General features: G+C 50.7%; 1 protein-coding gene across 20 annotated transcripts in view; it reads left to right on the top strand.

Annotated features, from left to right (window-relative positions):
- AAK1 (AP2 associated kinase 1) overlaps positions 1 to 18888 on the top strand; it is a 185952-nt gene extending 167064 nt beyond the window's left edge. For 6 of the 20 annotated variants that reach the window (XM_075535446.1, XM_075535444.1, XM_075535447.1 and 3 more), the window contains 3 exons: positions 1250 to 1360; positions 2744 to 2854; positions 12863 to 18888. In XM_075535446.1, the coding sequence (XP_075391561.1) occupies positions 1250 to 1360; positions 2744 to 2854; positions 12863 to 14013 (1373 nt within the window). In that variant the 3' untranslated portion in view covers positions 14014 to 18888. Of the gene's footprint in view, positions 1 to 1249; positions 1361 to 2743; positions 2855 to 3708; positions 10322 to 12862 lie in introns of those variants that run through there. The other 14 variants (XM_075535453.1, XM_075535451.1, XM_075535456.1 and 11 more) reach the window with 5 other exon arrangements.
- Positions 18889 to 19356: the final 468 nt, after the last annotated feature.

Below are 19356 nucleotides of genomic sequence, written 5' to 3'. Positions count from 1 at the left end.
GTGCCGGCCGAGCGCTCCCAAGAATGGATCCTCCGAGTTGTTTCAGCCCCAGGTTTTAGGTGCTGGGTGATGTGTTTTCTCCCAAAGAGCAGGGCTCTTAGGAGCCGTGTTATTTGTAGAGTGATCCAGGCCTGGCCTTCTCTGGTGAATCCTATCTCATTAGTCGACATTCTCTCGCTGCCGGCGGTGGCCCCTGCCTCCTTGGTGAATGCCCTCGGTTGAGCTGCCAGAATTCCCATGAGCACACTGCTGAGGCAACTGCCCTGGAGGGCAGTCCAGTGGGGCACTTGGAGTTCTCGTTCCGTGTGTGTCGGCACGGTGGCCCCAAAACAGCGCTTCGGTCGCCCCACTAAGTGGTAGGCAAGATGGAATTCTTTCCCAGTCCAGCGTGGCTTTCCCTCTGAATCCAACGTAAAAGCTCAGTAGACTTTCTGAACTGTTCAAGAATACAAAGTTGATATTCAAGGTTATTGAATAATAATAACCTTCGTTATTTTGACTCTGGAATTATCTTTGTAAGAGTCTGTCTGACACGCTGGAAACAATTAAAAGCCCGAGACAGGTGAGAACAGCCTCATCCAGGTGAGGGGAAAGAGCACAGAAGACAAAGGTGGTTCCTTCTCCTCACTTGCACGCTGTAGAATCGCAGTAAGGCTGCTAGGGAAACAGTTCCCCAGAAAACAACTCACATCGGAAAAGCTTGAGTTGTGAATCTCCTCGTCCTCCAGTTCTTTCCCTTGCAGGCCTGGGTTCCCAGGAGCAATTCAGAGTTAAAGACCACCTGCCCTAATAAGGAGCAAAATCATTCTGCCATGAAAGGGACTCGGGGTGCGTTCTGAAAAATGCATGCCACGCTCTGCTCAGACTCGTCGGGAACAACCAGGGCGCTCTGGCTCGGCTTGGGCACACTCTCTCCAGGGAATGTTTAGGGACACTTCCAAACACTTTTCCCCAAATGGCTTTTGCCAAGTATTGAATCGCTAAGGTTATGTTGGCATCCAAATCACAAACTTAATGAACCAGCAAACTCTGAGCAAAAAAAATATGTATGTAAATATTAACATTCAGAAGGCTTCTGGAAATGCTTATTTCTTTACATGGAAATCCAAAGGGCAAACCTGTTTCTCCCAGCTCGGCTGGGCTGTACCGCATGTGAATGAAATGTTTCGAGGCTAAAAGTCTAATTTTTCTATTGTGTGTGTGCCATTTAATGCTGTCACTGACTGGGATGCTGTCCGTCTGGGCTCAGATTCTCTCCCTGGGGAAGACTCCCTGCTTGACTCCTCTCTGCTTTCTAACTCTACCACCGATCTTCTGCAAGAGTTTGCCCCGCTAGCCATCTCGGCGCCAGCCCAGAAAGGTAAATGCTCCCTTCTTCTCGGGCCCACATTGTTTCCTCGCAGGAGAACACCACAGTAGCTCCCGGGAGTTTCCCGTGTGGCTAATGAATTTACCTCACGCCTGATGGGAAGGGTTGAGGTGGCCCCGTGAGCTTCTGTCGCAGCACGGGTCAGTAAGACTTGTCATACGTCCAGGACACCACAGGAGTGCTGCTTTCTCTCAGGAGGCTGGAGTGTAGGCATTCCGCAGTTAGTCGGTACAGCTATTTGGTCCCTCAAGGAGACGCCTGGGTTGACTACTGGCTAATGTGTCCCCTCTTGGCCCCAGAACTTAAGCTTGTTTCTTCCGATGTGGTTCAGAGTGGTGGCTGCGATGAGGACACGGCAGATGGTGGATTCTGCTTCACCTCGAGTCCTCGCGGACGGCGTTTCTTGTGCACATCTCCCACCTGCATTTCTTAGTCTTGGGCTGGGGTGGTTTGGGTTTCCAGTGGACAGGCATCGCTTGACTTCAGCTGTAATAAGCGCTCGGTGCAGTGCCTGACTGGCTGAGTACAGGTGTGCCAGGCAGGCTCTGGACTTCTTTCTGTGCGTGGGCCCTGGACGCAGTCTTCTGGAAGGAGTCAAATACTCAGACACGCATCTCTCACGTCCCGTGTGAGGGAATCCCCCCAAGATGACTACAAGTGAGCAGTAGCCTGTGGCTGGACCTGTTAATAGCCGCGTTTATCTTACCCCGCACCGCCCCGGCGACCCCGTGGGGCAGGGTAGAACTGCCGCTGGGAGTTTCCCAGACGGAAACTCTTCATGCGAGTAAAAGCCCCGGCTTTCTCCCACACCGCCACGGGGGTGCTTTACAAGTGCCGACCTTGCAGTTGGCAGCCCAAGGCATACCCACTGCGCCACCCGGCTCCTTTTTACCCGGCAGCGTTTAAAATAGAGATTTTTTTTTTTAACGCCAGGTTCTGCCCCAACATGCCCTGAGGCATCAGAGCTAGCACGTTGAGTTTGGGGAGTACGATTCGTCAGGTCTCTATCTGCTCAGGAAGGAAGGGACATGACTGAATCCGGTGCCTTGGTGCCGTGGAGGCGCTGCCTCTGTCATGACAATCTAGTTTGCCTTGTAAGTTGTAGAGCACTCGTCTGAGAGCACCTGTCCGATGGCCCACACACGCACTGAAGTGGCCTCTCGGAGGCAGTTGTCTCTGCACGGGTTCTGGGTCTGCTGTTTTAAAAGCAAGAATGATTGTACAGTTGGGAACTTTGGGCCGCTTACATGTTCTCTCGTTTGCTAATTCATTCTCTCTCTCTCTCTCTCTCTCTCTCTCTCTCTCTCTCTCTCTCTCTCTCTCTCTCTCTCTCTCTCTGTCGTTTCTGCTGATGTGCCTGCGTTCTTTATAAAGCTGCAGAGGATAGTAATCTCATCTCAGGTTTTGATGTCCCAGAGAGCTCGGACAAGGTGGCAGAAGATGAGTTTGACCCCATTCCTGTACTGATAACCAAAAATCCACCAGGTAAGAAAGAGGATGAAAGGAAGAGAAGAGCTTCGTGCGAATCAGCTCTTTTGAAATAGTAATGAGCCTGCAAGAGGCCGGAGAAGTAGTTCATGAAGGGAGCAGGTAGTGATGAACGTTATGGGCTAGATCGGTATAGCTAGCCGGGATACAGATAGGAAGACAGCTGAGCTTGACCTTGGTGTTTATTCAGAGAAGGGTATACAGTGTGAAAAGCTAGCATAAAGTACGAAAAAAGTGAAGTGACCTTCAGTCCATGGAAACCCTAAGGCGCATATCAATAAAAGCACTTAGCATTCTTGATCGTGACTTGGACATTCTAATAACCATTCTTGCGAAGAGATGAGCCCGCTGCTCTGACATTACTTATGCGGGCGGGGGGCGGGGAACATTCCTGAGGCACCCTCGTTCTTCTCTGGTGAATGACAACCATGTGAGCATGCCGGTAAACCCCCAACTGCCAGAGAAGCTTCTGGTTTATTTTTAAGCATGTTCTTACTGCAGTGGTCTTAATAACTCATTTCAGACCAACATAAATTGTACTGATTTGGGGCTGTCAGGAAGTAGGGTAAAGCCAGCAAGGCCCAGGCAACATGGAGGTTCTTTAAGAAGTGCACCCCTTCCACAAGGTGCCCTGGCCTGGCCTATGGTGTGCACAGACTGCCTGAACTCTAGGTGGGAGGAGCTAGGTAGCTAGTGGATGTGTTTAAAATTCATAACATGTGAGGGTTTGCAAATGTAAAATGTTGCTTCTCTAGATTTTTTGCTTTCTCTTTTCTTCTCCTTTGCTTGCTCTGTGCCTCTGCCCCGTAACCCTCTCTGTGTTGTACTGAACTCCTATCTCTCACTTCCAGGTGGGCACTCTAGAACCAGCAGTGGGAGCGCTGAGCCCAGTCTTCCCAACCTAGCCAGGTCTCTGCTGCTGGTGGATCAGCTCATAGACCTGTAGCCGTGGCCCAGTAGCACATGCAGTTGTAACCTTCATCCCGTAATACACAGTTTCATTATGGAGTTCAAAAGAAAACAATTGATTTTTTTCCTTTTTTTTTTTAAATCTACAAATAAGGGACCTCTAGCCCTTATCTCCTACCCCTGCCTTCTCTTATAGAAATGATAAGGAAAAAACAATCACTTTGGCCCTCCAGATAGTCCCTGGCCAGTTTTTCTCCCTGTTAGTTTTGCTGTGTTTCCTCATTGCCCTTCTCCAATAGCATTATCTTAAATCAAGTGCTAGATGCCATGGGCGTCACCGCTGCTGGAATCGACTCCACCCGAAGCTTACCCGTAACTGAGACTAGTGGATTGACACCTTTGTCTCATTCTTGCTAGGAATGGCCTCCCAACCCCTGGCACCTTTGGCCAGATGCTGACAAATGTGTTTACCTGTTTCTTGCTGTATCTCCTGATGCATTATCATGAGGACGTGGCTTCTGCAGTCAACCTTGACTTTAGGCAGTAGCCTAGAGATGGGTCTGTGGTTTAAGAGAGAGGGGATCGGATTGACTGAGACCAGTCTATGCTTGGCAAGAGAAACCGAGCCCAGCTCTAGCCAGCCAACGTTGACCTCTGTTCGTAGACTTAGCCAAGGAATTGTGCGCTTCACGCAACCTACCCGGCATTCGTCCAGCGTTCTGGCTTCCACTGAACCGTGATTTCTCAGATCTGGAGATGTGACTGCAAGTGCTTGAGATCCTTGGATAAAAAGTGTATATGCCGTAAATCCCCAGTATCGCCCTTCCTTGTCATGTTAACTGTCCCAAGCTGGGATCTCAGAATAAGACCAAAACGAGACAATGGTGGAAATATGATAGCTTTTACTAGAAGACTTTTCACTTGGGGGGTGGACGGGGGAGGGGAAGGAATTGTAGCAGAAACAGATGTATTTTTCTTGTGACTTTTATTTTGAATCAAATATTGTAAATTGTGTATAAATGAAGACACTGACTAGCTCTGTTTCCACTTGGTGTTTCAAGTCCGATCAGCAGATGCCTCTCTCCCGTGCACGCCTGCACCGTGATCCTCCAGTGTCACATAGGGAGTCACGTCCAGCAGACCCGTATGTTGCTGTACGCTTTCAGCAGGTCCTGTCTCTGTAGCATAAGCATGTTGTTTATTTTCAGGTAATCCGAAGTAAGCCTGCTGCTGAGCTCAGCACCGTTTTTCTGTAGCTACTGGTCTTTCTTTTCTCTCCCATCTTTTAAATTGAAGGCTACGCTAATGGGACACGTTCGGCTGGTTTCCCTTGACTTCTTAGCCTAAAAGATGGCACACAAGGAAGGGTAGCCCCTCTCTAACATTAGCGTCTCACCCAGAATAGAGAAAGGCCCTGCACTCACCACCTGCCTCAGGTCACCCTCTGGGTACCGATGGAGGCACTGAGGTAGGTTCTGTCTGGTTTTGTTTCTCCCCCTCCCGTGGCAAAGCGAGTTTGATCGGCTTGCCCTTTTGAGAAGCGGGGAGCCCTGGGGACTCCCTTCTTGTCCTCTTCCTCAGGTGGGTGCCCTTCGCCTCCATCAAAAGGGGAAGTGCTCCGTTGGCTGGATTTGAACAAATAAAAGCCCAAGCCCACCTGCTTGTTTATCTAGTACTTTTGCTTCTGCCTCATGTCTGCACTTTAGGAGGGAAGGGAGGGGACGGCGTTTCACAGCAACCGCAAGAGCCATGCACTTTGGAGGGCAAGCTTTGACACACACACACACACACACACACACACACACACACACACACACACACACCCGCATGGTGTGAACAGCCCTTTGAATAGCTTTGGGGCGCGGTCCCAGCCTCCCAGTTTTGTGGTTTGAAATCGTTCCTGGGCCAGCTGAAATGAGCTGTGCTAAGTCAAGGCCTGTCTTAAGAAAACAGTTGATTTCCAAAAGGTCAAGAGGCACCAACCTACATGCTGAGGATTTTGGATTTTGTTTTCTTAAAGATGTCTTTGACAAGCTCTCTCTAAGTTGGTAGTGGTGACCGTGACCTTGGGGCTTGGCTGACTTACTCTATTATGAACATGAAAAACTGCCACGGAGCAGGATTGTATTCTCTTTCCCAGACATAGAAAGAATGTATAAACTAATGAAGGAAAGGTTTATTTTTAAATGAGAATAATGTTTGAACACTGTGTTTTCAGATTTTTTTCCATATATACATGTTAGAAATATAATGAAATAATCTAGTTTCTCGATTTAATCAAAACCATGAAGAGTATAGTTTAGGAATTAACTAAGTGTCTCTAAATTGTTCCTTTCGTTTCATTACCCATAATTACATTGAGATGTATTATCTAGTCATTTGGTTCAATAAAGCTTAATGGAGACTGCTAATGAAAATGAACAGATTAGATGCCAAAGACTAGGTAGAAGCCCGAGGGAGCTACAGTCTCGTGAATTGTCTGGGCTTTGCCCTTGAGGAGGAAGACTGCAGAGTAAGACCTGTGAGTGTCTCGCTGCTGGGCCTGCCTCAGTGTGTAGCGTCTCCGTGGCCGCAGCAGCTTCCTTGGAGTGAGGGCAGAGCGCTGGTGATAATAGCCTATGCAGCCAGAGGCTGGGCCACAGAGGGACCTCCGAGACCATCCTGTAGTCCCGCCACTCAGTTTAAGGAGGCCAGGTCAGGTCTGCGCTGGAAGGAGGCAGCGTGCTGGACCGGCCTCATGGGACCTCATCCCAACCCTTGCCAGACTCACTCGCCGTTCAGGTCTGTCGCTGCTGCTGTGTGTCCCAGGATGGGTTTGAACTCGGTGGTCTTTCAGATTTTAGCATTCATAGAGTCCTGAGTACTGTTACTCTAGAAGGACTATGACGGATTGATATAATCCGGAGGTTCTTCAGTTACCTTCTGTAGTTCTTGCTGTTACTGTAGCAATGTATTCCCTTTAGAGAATTGTAGTGGACTTTTAATCACCTCTGGGTTGCTCCTGCTTGGTTACCTGAATAGAAACTTAAATGATCACAGAACTTTGAACACAGAAATTTTCCGTTTCTGATCTTGCATGCACGCATACACACACAGACACATCCACTCCTATAGATTTCCAACAAAACTCGACCAGATTTCGGTTCTTCCTACCTGAGTAATCTGGGATGTGCTAGTTTACAAGGGCACGTGCGGTGAGACAGGTTTCTGACTTGCTTCTGGTCCGACTGTGCGCAAACAGGGACCGAGCCGGTTCGTCATCAGTTTGTTTCCCCGCCTTTGCAGCATCAGCCGACTCAGTCCTCAAATTCAAGTCCCCGTGTTTTGAAAAACACAAGCCTCTGAGGGAGATGAGATCTGGATGGGCTGTTTTAAATTGTGATTGTGATTAGTACAATGGAAAGATTTCTGTAGCAGACATCTCAGATCCTTGATGTCCAAGGGCGTGTATTCCCTTCAAAGGTACCTGGTTTCACTTGAGAAGCTAACCCTTAATGTAATGAGACTGCCATCACTTCCCGATTCTGAAACTCCCCGCTTCACAAGTAACGTCAAGGGATATGATAAAGCAGAATACTGGGCCATTCGTGTCACTTTCAGCATCTGAAAGTATCTTCCCTTTCTTATTATTTTCCACTAGTCTGTTCTGACTAACGTGGCTATTTCCCAAGAGCAGAACCACTCCTGGCAAGATGAGCACTGAAGACCGTTTTTAAAAAAACAAACCAGGGAATTCCCAGAGAGAACCTCGAATGGAAAATGAGAAAGATCAGTCATCATTTCCTCGGTATTCGGAAGAAGAGATCTCTTGCAGTCCCCAGTCTCTTGAGAGGTTGAGGAAAATACAACGGGGCCGTGGGAGCCCCTCCAAGGGGGCAGTGGCTTTGGTCAGTGTCGTTTGATTCTGGCCGTCGTGCTTTCTGAATTAGAGGTGTGGAACTGGAGCGGCTAGTAGTTGATGAGAACCTGTTTCTCTGATGATGGAATGCTAGTTTTGTTTCGCCTTTAATGTTGTTTTGCTTTGTTTCTTAGTCACCTGGTCGGTTTTTTATTTAAGCCAACCAACGTTCCCCTAAGTCAGGACCAGCCCTGCCTGGGCAGCGACCTGGGGAGGAGGAGACCTGTGTGGCAAGCCCAGCGCAGAGACTTGCAGGGTGGCTGCCTGTTCTAGGTACTTGAGACCAAAAATAAAGGCTCCCTCTCTCTGCAGGAGTCCTTAACCTTCTCAGTCGGAAAACCGGCCAGGGGCCCAGAGTTCCTTTTACAGAGGCTAGGGATAAAAGGGACAGCATTGCTGAAAGTGCTGCAGTAGACAAATTAGAAGCTGCCTTGTAGAAGAGGGAAACTTGACCACGTGGACGGCTGTGCTTCCTGCACGTAGGTGGGTGATCCGAGAGACTCCAGTTATTGCAAAATGTTCTCTTCTCCGTTCTAGAGGAACCAAATTCTTCCTTCTCTTCCGCACTAGGATGCCCTGAGTTTGGGTGTGCTTGGGTTTCTTGTGTCAGGATGAATCCCAGGTGGCCTCCATTTCAGATCATCTGTAACAAGATGCAATTTTGTTTTCCTGGGTTTCCCTTCTCCTTGGGTAACGCAAACCGACACAAACAAGGTTACCCGCTGGCGGTGGTTACTGGAATGGAAGGCATGCTCTTGGGTCCCACTTCGATGCAGTGTCCTGAACTTGTCTCTCTCCTGCCCTGCTGCCCCCGCCCCTTACCCTTGTCATACGGATGTGTATTTATTACCAGCCTTTCTCCTGGCCTCAAGAAGAAAAAGCAAGCAGATGTACATGGAGCTATCTTATGCAGTAAACACAGAAATAAATGCCAACTCTGAACATTGCTACGCAAGTATTGTATAGAGAACAAGTTGTGTAAACAAATTTCTTATGTAAGCAAACGGGAATAAAGTCTTTTATCTGTTCACCAGAGAGCATGTTTAGAGATGTTCATAACTTCACCTACCCGATGTTTTCTCCAGCTGAAAACACACAGTAACAGAAGGGATGGGAGCGCGTTCTTGAGGGGCCGAGAAACACAGGCCCGTGGAGAGAAAGGCCCACTGAGGACAAGCTCAGGGCCACGGCTGCCCTTGGCTTCACGGTGTAATCAAGGAGAACCAACCCCCCCGGGGACTATGCATTCCGACGACCAGAAACTGGGTTACCACATGGACCAGCAGACTGGCAGCTACCTTCTTCTAATTTAATTTTTAATATGCCCAGGCCAATTTAATTAAACATGCTATGCTGGCAAGAGCAGTTATTTGCCCGGCGAGAAATGAGTCTCACTTAATCTGCCCATTGGCTAGAGAGGCACCACCTCAACAGCAGCTGCCGGGTCTCCTCAGCCCCTGGAGGCGCAGAGCCGGCAGCGAGCACACAGGGCAGAACCAACCGAGTCATTCCCTGGTGCGCATCTCTCAGGCCCCTGGCTGCGTGTCCGCTGGTGCTGCAATCCAGGGAAACTTCCTTTTCCTTTCCCTCACGATAGAATCACAATACTCAGAAGTCTTTCCGTTCCAGTTTGGGGTGAGAGTTATGCCTCTGATGGTCACTGGCACTTCGGTGTCAGGGCTGGGGAGGTAGGATTCTCGCTGTGCACCATGGACCGCATGAGGGACTAGCCAGCTCCAAGCAGGAGCGCACAGCCAGCATGCTGGTGGCCCTCGCTGGGCCCAATAACGCGCGGCACCAGCTAAACAGCGCACGTGGGTAGCGCTGTCTGTGCTCTGGCGGTGACGCGGGAGCCAGAAGGGTGGTTACATCTCGTACGTTTGGGGGAACTCCTTTCCTAGCACATGAGCTGTTGCTAAAACGTGCGTCATTTGGTGCTTAGAGGTAGCGTCACAGTGTCACAGTGGGCTCAGCCTGGCTCTCAGTCCCACAACAGAGCCAGAAAAGAGGAGGATTTTTTTAAAGGTGAATTTTGACTTCAGGCCTAATTTAATATGCCAAACCAAAATAAAAGAAAACATGGTCTAATGAGAAGGAATTATCGCAGAATGCCCGAGCTCAGAGTTTGGGATGCGTAGGGCCTCTGTATAGACTGTGAGCCCGGGTCCTGGGTCAGTGCCCTGGTGTGGCTCCAGGCCAGGTGCTCTGCCCGCCACTGGTGACCAGAGGAAACGGGCCAGGCCGGGAGGCTCCATCGGTGCCAAGCAGCTGACTTCGCTGCCAGTAGGCAGCCTGCTTCAGACGCCCCCTTCCTGGTGGAACAAGCGGCTCCTCATCGTGCAGGCGGCCCGTCCTGAAGCAGACTCTTGTAGGGCACAATGCAGGTCCCGCGAAAGACCTCCCGCTGCCACCAAGCTCCCATAACTGGTTTTCTGTTTACGCTCACAGCCTCCCCTTCCTTCCTCTGCTTCCCTAAAGCTCCCTGAGGGAAACGTGGGCGTCTGCCCTGTCTCTGGTCCCCAGAGTTCCGGGCTTGGGGCCTTGCAAAGAGCGGTTGCTCTCTGCCTTGGTCACACTCCACCTCCTCTGAAAACAAATGGGGAGCTTAAGAGACCAGCCCTCTCCAGCGCAGCCTCGCGGCGTGCTTGTCCAGACCTAGGAAGCAGAGTCCTGCCAAGGGCAAGGTCGGGATCCTTGTTCTGAAGGTCGAGGGCTGGTTTCCCCTTCAGCCTTCCTGTTAGGAGGCGTCTGACTGTGCCTCTGGCTTCTTTGAAAGCCGTTCGTTAGGTTTCAAGTGTGGTTTGCTTCTGGTTTCCCATGAAGGTCGCAGGGTATGCTGTGAGTTGGCAGGAACCCTGTTTTTAACAGAAATCGTTCTGATGGGTGAGACGTGCCCCTCCACCCTGCCAGCGCTGCGTCTAGGCACCCCTGAGGAATCTTCACACCTCACACCACCAGCATCCAGAGTACCCTACATGCCCTAGGTAGCTGCTTTGGGGGCAGTCTGTGCACACAAACTATTGGACTGGGGTGGGTGGCGAGGGGAAATTCTACTTAAATTGTAAAAACAATTCTAATTATCAAACTTGGCCGATTTCTATTTTAAATTAAACAACAAAACATTAAGCCCAATCAAACTAGTATTCTTTTTGATTCCTGCTCGATATGATGCCAGTCAGTCACTGGCTTGGCTAAATCCCCCCCCCCCTTGTTTACCCTCTTTCTTTACTAAGAGATATTACTCTCTGCAGAATCAGCTGATTAATACCAGCCTCCCAGGGTAGTTGTGGAAGAGGGTGGGATTGTGCCCTAGTTTGGGCAACTGAAAGCTTTATCCTACTGACGATGTGTTAGGGAGGAACTCAAAGAGGTTGGGGCCTTTTGTTTCCCCTCTGTTGGTGAGCTTCATTTTAGAGCCCTGTCCCCTGTCCACGGGGTCTCCTCCCACAGTCATCCTCTGGGGGCCGCCGGGACAGAGCTGAACAATACCAGCTGGGAAATGATTTGCACACAGTGTGTGAGGGAAGGGATCCCTCTGAGTGCTTGCCAGCAGCCCGGTGCTTTCCTGTCACCATCTCACTGCTCTTAGAAAAGTTGGAATGCAAGGATACTTTTATGCTCTTCACAATCATATTGTCCAAGTATTATTCAGACAGCCGTTTGGCACCAGTACAGAATTTAACTTGAAGTCTCTGAACTCTGAAATTTACGGAATACGTTCTGTTAGAAAAATAGAGAAACCGGGGAGAAAAACTTTTTTTAGGGGTGGGGGGGTGGGGGGGCTGGAAACATTTAAGATCACAGCTGTTTAAAATGAAGCACTGCTAAAAAAGTTAGAGGATTCAGAGAAAGGTAATATTTTTGTACAGTAGCCTATAAAATGTTTAGATCTCTACTTTCTCTTTACAATGTAATGTGTCTGATGAGTGACTGGTTTCCCAATAAACTGATTTTTGGCGCCTCTTCTGCTGTGTTGTGTGTGCTCAATTGAAGCAGAAACTTCTAGCAGGGCATACATTTCTATAGCAAGCGTTCTGCGAGCTGATGGTTCCCAGAGGAGGGGTGAGGGCCAGTGGGGAGGGTGTGGTTGAGCTGCATCTGTGGAGGGTTGAGATACCTACCAGTGGATCCAAATCTTTCTCCCGGTGGTTGGGAAACTCCAGTGGTGGCTCTTTACTGAGCCTGTGATGAAATGATGCCTCTTTCCCCCAATCACCCTGTCTGTCTCTGGATTCTTCTTGCTCAGTTACATATGCCTTTTTCCTACCCTCTTGCTAACATGTGCCCAATGACATGCTTCTAACCTGCTAATATTTCTTGGAAGGTAAGCTCTCTTGCATTCTGACTATTGTCTATATGATTTTCAAAACCGGAAGATCCTCTACCTAGATAAAATTAGACTGTCATGATTAGTTTGCTAGAACTTCCGGGATCACCTGTATGTTTCTACCCCTCTGCTTAGACACTCTCTGATGCATTCATTTAAGCAGAGGAGAGATTTGCTACCTTAGAAGATTGAAAACAAACCCCCCAGGGCAACTCCAATGGAAGGGGATCTATTTACTGTCCCCTTAGAAAATGGCTGCAGTATTGGTTGATTTGGGGGAGCCGGGGGAGGGGCACTCTCGTGCTCTGTGACATGTACTGCTGGAGCAGCTCAGCCAGGAAACCTGGCAGTGGCCCATGGCCCTGTCCTGCTGCCTGTCAGAGTGTCCGTGCTCGGACAGAGGCAGTGTGGCCCACTGGCCCACGTGCCGGTTCCCGAATCCAGATGGCGTCTCGACCGAATCCAAAACTGGCTATGGTGTTCATCAGGGAGAGGAGTGACTGGGTTTGTTTTCATGCCATGTGGAGCCGTGGCCAGGTAGAGCAGGTGGCGGTGCCCGGCCCCGTGGAGTAGTAGTGAAGCGCGTAGCTCCGCTGAATGCCCGTGTGCCTAACATCTTCCATCTCCTCTCCCGCGCATCACGCCTCTGTGTTCCGAAGTGTGAGACCGTGATTGGCTGTGTTCCAGTCTGTGTGCCGTTGCCTTTCCTGTTCTGTTCCCGCCCCCCCACCGCACCCCCCACTTTTTCTCCATTTCAACATCAGTTTATTATTTGGTCCCACCACGCTTCTGCCGTGGGTTGGCCCTTAAGTGTTCTGGGGACGGAGTCGAGCGATCCTGTGCACTAATTCTGCCCTTTGTGCTTTTCCAGGTCTCCAGAGAGAGCCCACCCCCTGTCCTGTAATAGCGGTAGCACACTTTAACGACTCGGCAGGTGTTCAAGGCCTCCCCCTGTATCCAGACCCCTCCAGAGCGCCTGACGCAAATACCCAGAACAACTTAGAATCCGACTACCTGGCCCGAGACGGCCCCTCCAGCAATAGCTCGTTCCACAGCAGTGAAGAGGAGGGGACTGACCTTGAGGGGGACATTCTGGGCTGCAGTGGCTCTCGCCCTCTCCTCATGGAGTCTGAAGAGGAGGAGGAGAGTTGTAAGCCTCCCCTGGGGAAGCTGGGAGCAGCCGCGGCCTGCACTCGGTCCGAAGCCTGCACTGAGCCAGCGGAGGTGCTCCCGGCCGGGAGAGAGGACCAGTTCGCCGCTCGCACCCAGCCCGTCCCTGGTGGCCTTGGTGAGCCCGATGTTTTCGCCACCGCCCCGTTCAGGAGCTCCAGGGTTCCAAGTGACGACGGGGACATTTTCTCCAAAGCCCCATTTGTCTCTAAGGGCCCTGCGGCCTCCTCCCAGCCAGAGGAGGCCGATGTGTTCTTCAGAGCTCCTTTTACCAAGAAGAAGAATGTGGAGGAGCTAACCGGTCCCCAGAGCGCCGCCCCGGAGATGCCTGTGCAGGGTAGTCTCCTCCTCCGTCAGACGGGGGACATCCTGTCAGGCGTCAGCCCCCTGCTCTCTGGCCTTGATAGAACCGGGTACCCTGCCGCCCGGGCCCAGTATTCCGTGGCCGGCTTTGGCCAGCCTGCCAGCCTGCCCTCCCATCCTGTGCAAGCATCAGACCATCTTGATAGCGTCTCCCCAAGGGGATCTTCTTCCCTGGAGTTGGTGGGGCACCCTAATGACAGACACAAAGGGCCTGCGCCCCAGAAGGAGGTGGCCACAGGCCCCGGGGCTGGCAAGCCGTTCCTCCCTCCATCTCTGTCCAAATATTCCCGTCACTATAGCCCAGAAGATGAGCCAAGTCCAGAAGCCCAACCCATCGCTGCCTACAAAATTGTCTCGCAAACCAACAAGCAGTCGATCGCGGGCTCCGTCTCCATCCCACCCCTGTCCTCCAGGACTGCGGAGTTGCCAGCGGCCGATCCGTTTGCGCTAGCGCCCTTTCCGTCCAAAGCAGGCAAGCAGAAACCTTAGAAGCCACACCTGAGCCTTCTCCAGAAGAAATACATCACCTGGCGACTTTCTGTGCCCTGCCGCCAGTGCAGAACGTCTCTGGTGAGCGGACTCGGTTGCCAGGATACTGAGTGGGAACCCCTTTAAATTATGTACACTTGTTCGGTCTGTGTGAACTTCTGGACTTGTAGACATTTCCATTCCCTCCACAGAGGCCTTCATCTCCACCCAGCACCCGCCCTGGTGGCGTTCGCCCTGCGGCAGTGTAAGGACAGATACTTCAGTCACCCCAGTCCCCAAGGGGCCCGCGCTGTGGCTCGTTCTAACTCCCGCCCTTTGTGTTCTGTGTTACACCCACCGAAGCATCAAGGTTCGCCCTCCCAGGACTGGGGCAATACTTTTGAAAAGTAGAGATTTTTCTGTAAAGATGCGCCAGATGAAAACGCCTGCACCTAAAGAGGATGCATGATCCTGAAGAGACTCATCATTCCTCCAACCAGCCGTGGTCTGCTGTCAATTCGTGAGCAAGCCAGGCTGCATGAATGTGGCCGTGGGAGTGTCCTGTCAATCGTAGCCATTCCTGTGTGGAGATGCACACCGGTCTAACGTGGCCAGAGCCTTCCCACATGCGTGCTTTCTTGAGTGTGAGTGTAGAGGAGTGTGTTTGTGGGTAAGCAGGAGATGTGTCGTCTTTAGGTAAGTCCTGTCCCCCACCCTGTACAATCAACTCACCCACTGACTGACATGGACTTGAACCCCGTTTGTGTTGGGTCCTTCCTTTCCTCACCGAAAAACTGACCGTGGAGGACGTAGGGCCACCTGATTGGGACCGAGGTCTCAGAGTGGACTTGGTTCCGGACTGCCCCTCTGGTGTGAATCCCATTGTCTTGGTTTTGTGAAAGAAAGGAATTATGTTTGGTTCTCTCCTTTTTTCTTTTCTTTTAAATCTTTGCCATTTTCTTCCACTGCCTCATCAGGAAGGCAGCCCGGGGCTGTGGGTAATGTGTCCAGGAGGATGCAAAGGAGCTGCTCAGCCGGCCATGAAAACCCGTCCACTCTCCGCCCTCAAGATGCTGAAACAGGCCAGATAGGGAGCTGGCTTGTGTTTTTGAAACTGTGCCTATTTCTGGAAAGACCCGACTCATTTCTAGCCCCCTCCCTTTTATTCGTGCCTTAAAATAATACCGAAGTCTCAGCAGGAAGATTGCTACGGAGGACGTCGGCGTCCTGAAATGAGCCGCACCAGGATTCCGCCTGAAGAATTGGGCTGAGAGAGCTTTGTTTACCAACTCCGATTCATTGCTGAAGACTTATTGGAAATGTATCCAAGAATCAAGCCTAACAGGCCAACTCCCTTACAGTTGGTGAGAAGAGTTGGTCTTTAAATTCGAAGATCAAGGCTCTTGAGAGTCAACAAAGAGCAACTTGAGTCTCCAGTGTTTCACATGACCTGGTGAAAAGATGAGCGATGGATACTATAGCAAGGCCGCCAACAGTGGTGCCCCCAGCCCATCCCCACCCCCACCCCCACCCCCAAGGTCTCTCAACTGTTCTAGAGTCTTGCTTTTGACTTTGGTGGGTGATCCACGTTCAGTCTAAGGCTCTGCTTTCTCCTAACCATCATTCTGGAGTTTCTTTTTAACAGTGAATGAAAAACCATCCGCTGGGTGAATGGATTGTCTTAGCCGATGCACAGGAAACGCCGCACCCAGAACTTGTCCCATGTGCCCTATCAACAGAAGCCTCAAGGCCTGGGCTAAGCGGATAAGACTGTTGCGGGCGAGGTCTCACCAACTCAGAAAACCCTTCCGGATGTGCAGGATTATCTCTGTCACAGGCTGGCCCGGGAGCTTTCCCTCCTCATCAAGTGGCTGTTTTAATGCTCAAGGTACAAATGAGGATACAATCATAGGGATTGTATTATACAGTGTATCATGTGTCAAGCATGGCGTGCCGCCCTTTTAGATCCCTGGAGATGTGTGATGGTTAAAGACGCCCAATACTCTATTTAAGTAAGAGCATGAAACGGAAACACACGCAGGGTTTATTTTTGTTCCTTTTCCTTACAGAGGGATGCTAACAAAATAAAATCGTAGGACTCGGGGTGTATTCTTGAGCAGCTAATAACTGATGGGTTTTTGCAGGCATGTACTGCAAGAGGTGTTTGGTCCCTTCCTACTGACCTTTTTTGGGATCACATACATTTTCTCATTTTAACCCTTCTCGAACCCAAATTATTCTCTGTTTTTCGTTCTTTGTCGACATTGTGTTTTCCATAACGGAAGGCGTCTCGATTGAAATGAGATGCCGTTTTTGAGATAATGTGGATTTTTATGAAAGAAATGAGAAAACATTTGCCCTAAGGGTTCTCTAGTGCCAGGGTTGGTGTCCTCAGGCCTGTTTCTGCTGTCTCGCCCGGTGGTCCAGGCCCATCAGAGGGCAGCACACGCCTGGAGTGGGATCATAGCTTTCCACCAGACCTGACTGAGGCAGAAAATGCAGGTGGGCATGTTATGCCCCATGGGTCACAAAGGGCTAACAGAATGTTCTTGCCAGTGGCCATCTTGAATCTGGGCGATTTCACTTTAAGGAGAAGCAAGATGCTTTGTGTTAGCCAAACGCGTGTTTTGAATAGCTACATCGCAACAGATTAACCTTAAAGAGGAGCCATAGAGTCAAGGAAATGCTCTCCTCTCTTTGGTTTGTGTGCTATCTGTGTTACATGCCTGATCTGGTAAGTGGGCACTCGTGTCGTGACCCCTTCGCTGCGGTAGAAAGCAGCGCACCAGAATATGGTTAGACATAAGGCTTTGTGCCAGCCTGCCCTGGTGAATTCTAAAAGAACCCGTATTAATTAACCATTGAATTGATAAAAGTTATCATACGCATGTTGAAAATCACGTTACCTGTCTGTCTGGGGCGCATATCTAACCCTTTAGCTGTGGCCCTTGGGGTTAGAGGGAAAGTGGAATAAGTCCATTTGATGCTGGATCACTTGCTCCGCACGGAATCCAGATCCTATCCCATTAAGAACCCACTGACCGCTGCGTCGAAAATTTGCTACGCATACACTGGTGGTGCAGCAGCTCGGCATTCAGCTGCTGAAACCCACCGGCCGCTCTGAGAGAGAGAGAGAAAGGGAGAGGGAGGCCTGGCCATCTGCTCCCGGAAATCCTCCCGCCCGGGAAATGCTGAGATGCTGAGGCACAGGGCTGCTCTGCCTGATGGAGTCAGTCTGTCTAATCTGGATCCACTCCACAGCACACAGCAACCGTCTATCTGTCTGTCTCGCTGTCTCTGACTCTCCACCCATGTGTGCCCGCAAGCACACCAGGACTCAGTTCAATCTGGCAACTAAATCTCTCTCTGAACTTTCGAGAAAGACCCTCTTCTCTGAGTGGCCCGTGAAGGGTTCCCTTCATGGTGGAGTCTGTGTGTCTCTGTTTCTGGGCTGCCTGATAAGACATGACACTGACTGACAAAGCAGCGGATTGCCGTTTTCTCTCCGCTAGAAGGAGGCTTCACAAAGCTCCTGGAAGAATCCCATGGTCTTTGCATTCCACTTTGCCCCACGAACTCTTGGGTGCTCCATTATAGAAAGAATCTGCAACCAAAGCCGCATTAAGCCGTGCGCCCCCAGAAGAGGCATGCGTGGTGTGAAGTGCGCAGGAAGGGATAGGCGCGCTTCCATGCACTGACACAGAGGATTGAATCGAACATGGAAGCACTTGCGTCTACTCTCTGCCGTCTCTGAAGTTGGAGAATTCCAAACAGCCACTCTGGGGAAGGGCCCTTGGCCACAGAAATGGGGTAGGTTTGATTCGGTTTGGCTTTCCTCACCTGAGTTATATTGGAACCCAAATGATTTTGCTGAAAGTGACCTAGGACAGCTGTCGACAAGCCTGCAGCCTCCACACACACACACACACACACACACCAACCACCACCCACCCACCCCAACCCCCCTCCCCAACCCCCCTCCCCCAGAGTTCTGATCCTCCCAGCCCTCCTGAAGGAGTAGACATTGATGATTTAAATGGAATTAAGTAAGTTCATCTCTGGTATTGTCCACTTGATCAGCTCCTCGGGGCTGGTTTTGATTTTTGTGAACCACCTGCGTGCTTGCAGTCTTTTCACGGAAAACTTCAGTGAATTTTCAAAATGGCTGAAAATGGAAAGCAACAACTGGTTGGGGTCTTGCTGCATCTTCTCAACTGAGCCGTCAGACGTTCCTCGTGGGGTATCCCCCCCCCCCCGAGGGCCTCCTGACTCCCAGAATCCTATGCTGTCCTTTAGAGCTTCTGCCTTCCAGGGCCTCGTTGACCACATGACCTCCGGGGGACCCGAGGTCCCATCTGCAAAACCCTGCCAGACACAGGTCGCCCCTGCTTCTCTGCCCGCAGAAGTCTTCTTGTCTGACCTTCCTTCCCTGTTCCTGCTCCCACTTCGTGCCCACCCCACCAAGGCCCCTGTTAGGACCAGACCAGTAACGTGCATAAGCGAGGTAACTTTCATTTTCTTAAGCAGTTTCTTCCGTTAGGGCACAGCCTGTGACAATCTCATCACATGGGAATGATCCCCAGTAAGGGTACAGCGGTGGCTCGCCTTCCCCATTTCCTGTGGACTAGATGGAATGGTGAAGGTCGGAAGGGCTCCTGCTTTGCGCTGTGGAGACACAATCCTGAGGCAACGCTTCACCTTGTTCTTAGGAGGCTCCGGACCCAGGGCCAAGTTTATGGGTGAAGCGGATGGGTAACAATATCTGGTAAAAACGACTGACGAGGAACGGAGCACCCTGACGGCTCATCCAGTATTCTCAGCACCTGGAATTCCACAGAATGTGAGAGCTGTGCCCCAGTGGTCTCGGTGTGCCACGCACAACGTTGAGTGCGTTGGCCAGGTTTTGTTCTTGAATCAAGTCCATGATATCAGCATTGCCTTTTCATAGAACCATCGGCGCATGTTACAGGCATCTGCTTGATTCCTCTGGACAGGCAACTACATACATGGTTGTTAAGGTCAGTTCAAATGAGGGGTACAAAGATCATGGGGGTAAGGGAGGACAATGCAGGCCCTTGAAGTGGCGTGCCAGTTGTATTTTCTGAGTCTACCAAAGACTCCTGCCTGAGAAGTGACTGTGTGTGTGTGTACACCTGTGTGTACCTGTGTGTGTGCATTCTAATGCTCTCCATGGTATAAACATCTCTGAATAAAGGCATCCAAAGAGTACCCAGAGACGACAGTAGCTATTTGGCCTGCGTCAATGCTGTCCCCTTGGCTGATAGCTCTGAGTTGTTCTCCATAAAGATGAAAGAAAATCGAACCGGCCTTTGCCTTTGCCTGCACGCTAAGCGTGCTCTTCTC

Source organism: Tenrec ecaudatus, chromosome 17, assembly GCF_050624435.1.
Source record: "Tenrec ecaudatus isolate mTenEca1 chromosome 17, mTenEca1.hap1, whole genome shotgun sequence".
Lineage (NCBI taxonomy): Eukaryota > Metazoa > Chordata > Mammalia > Afrosoricida > Tenrecidae > Tenrec > Tenrec ecaudatus.
This window is presented reverse-complemented; position numbering and strand designations above follow the sequence as displayed.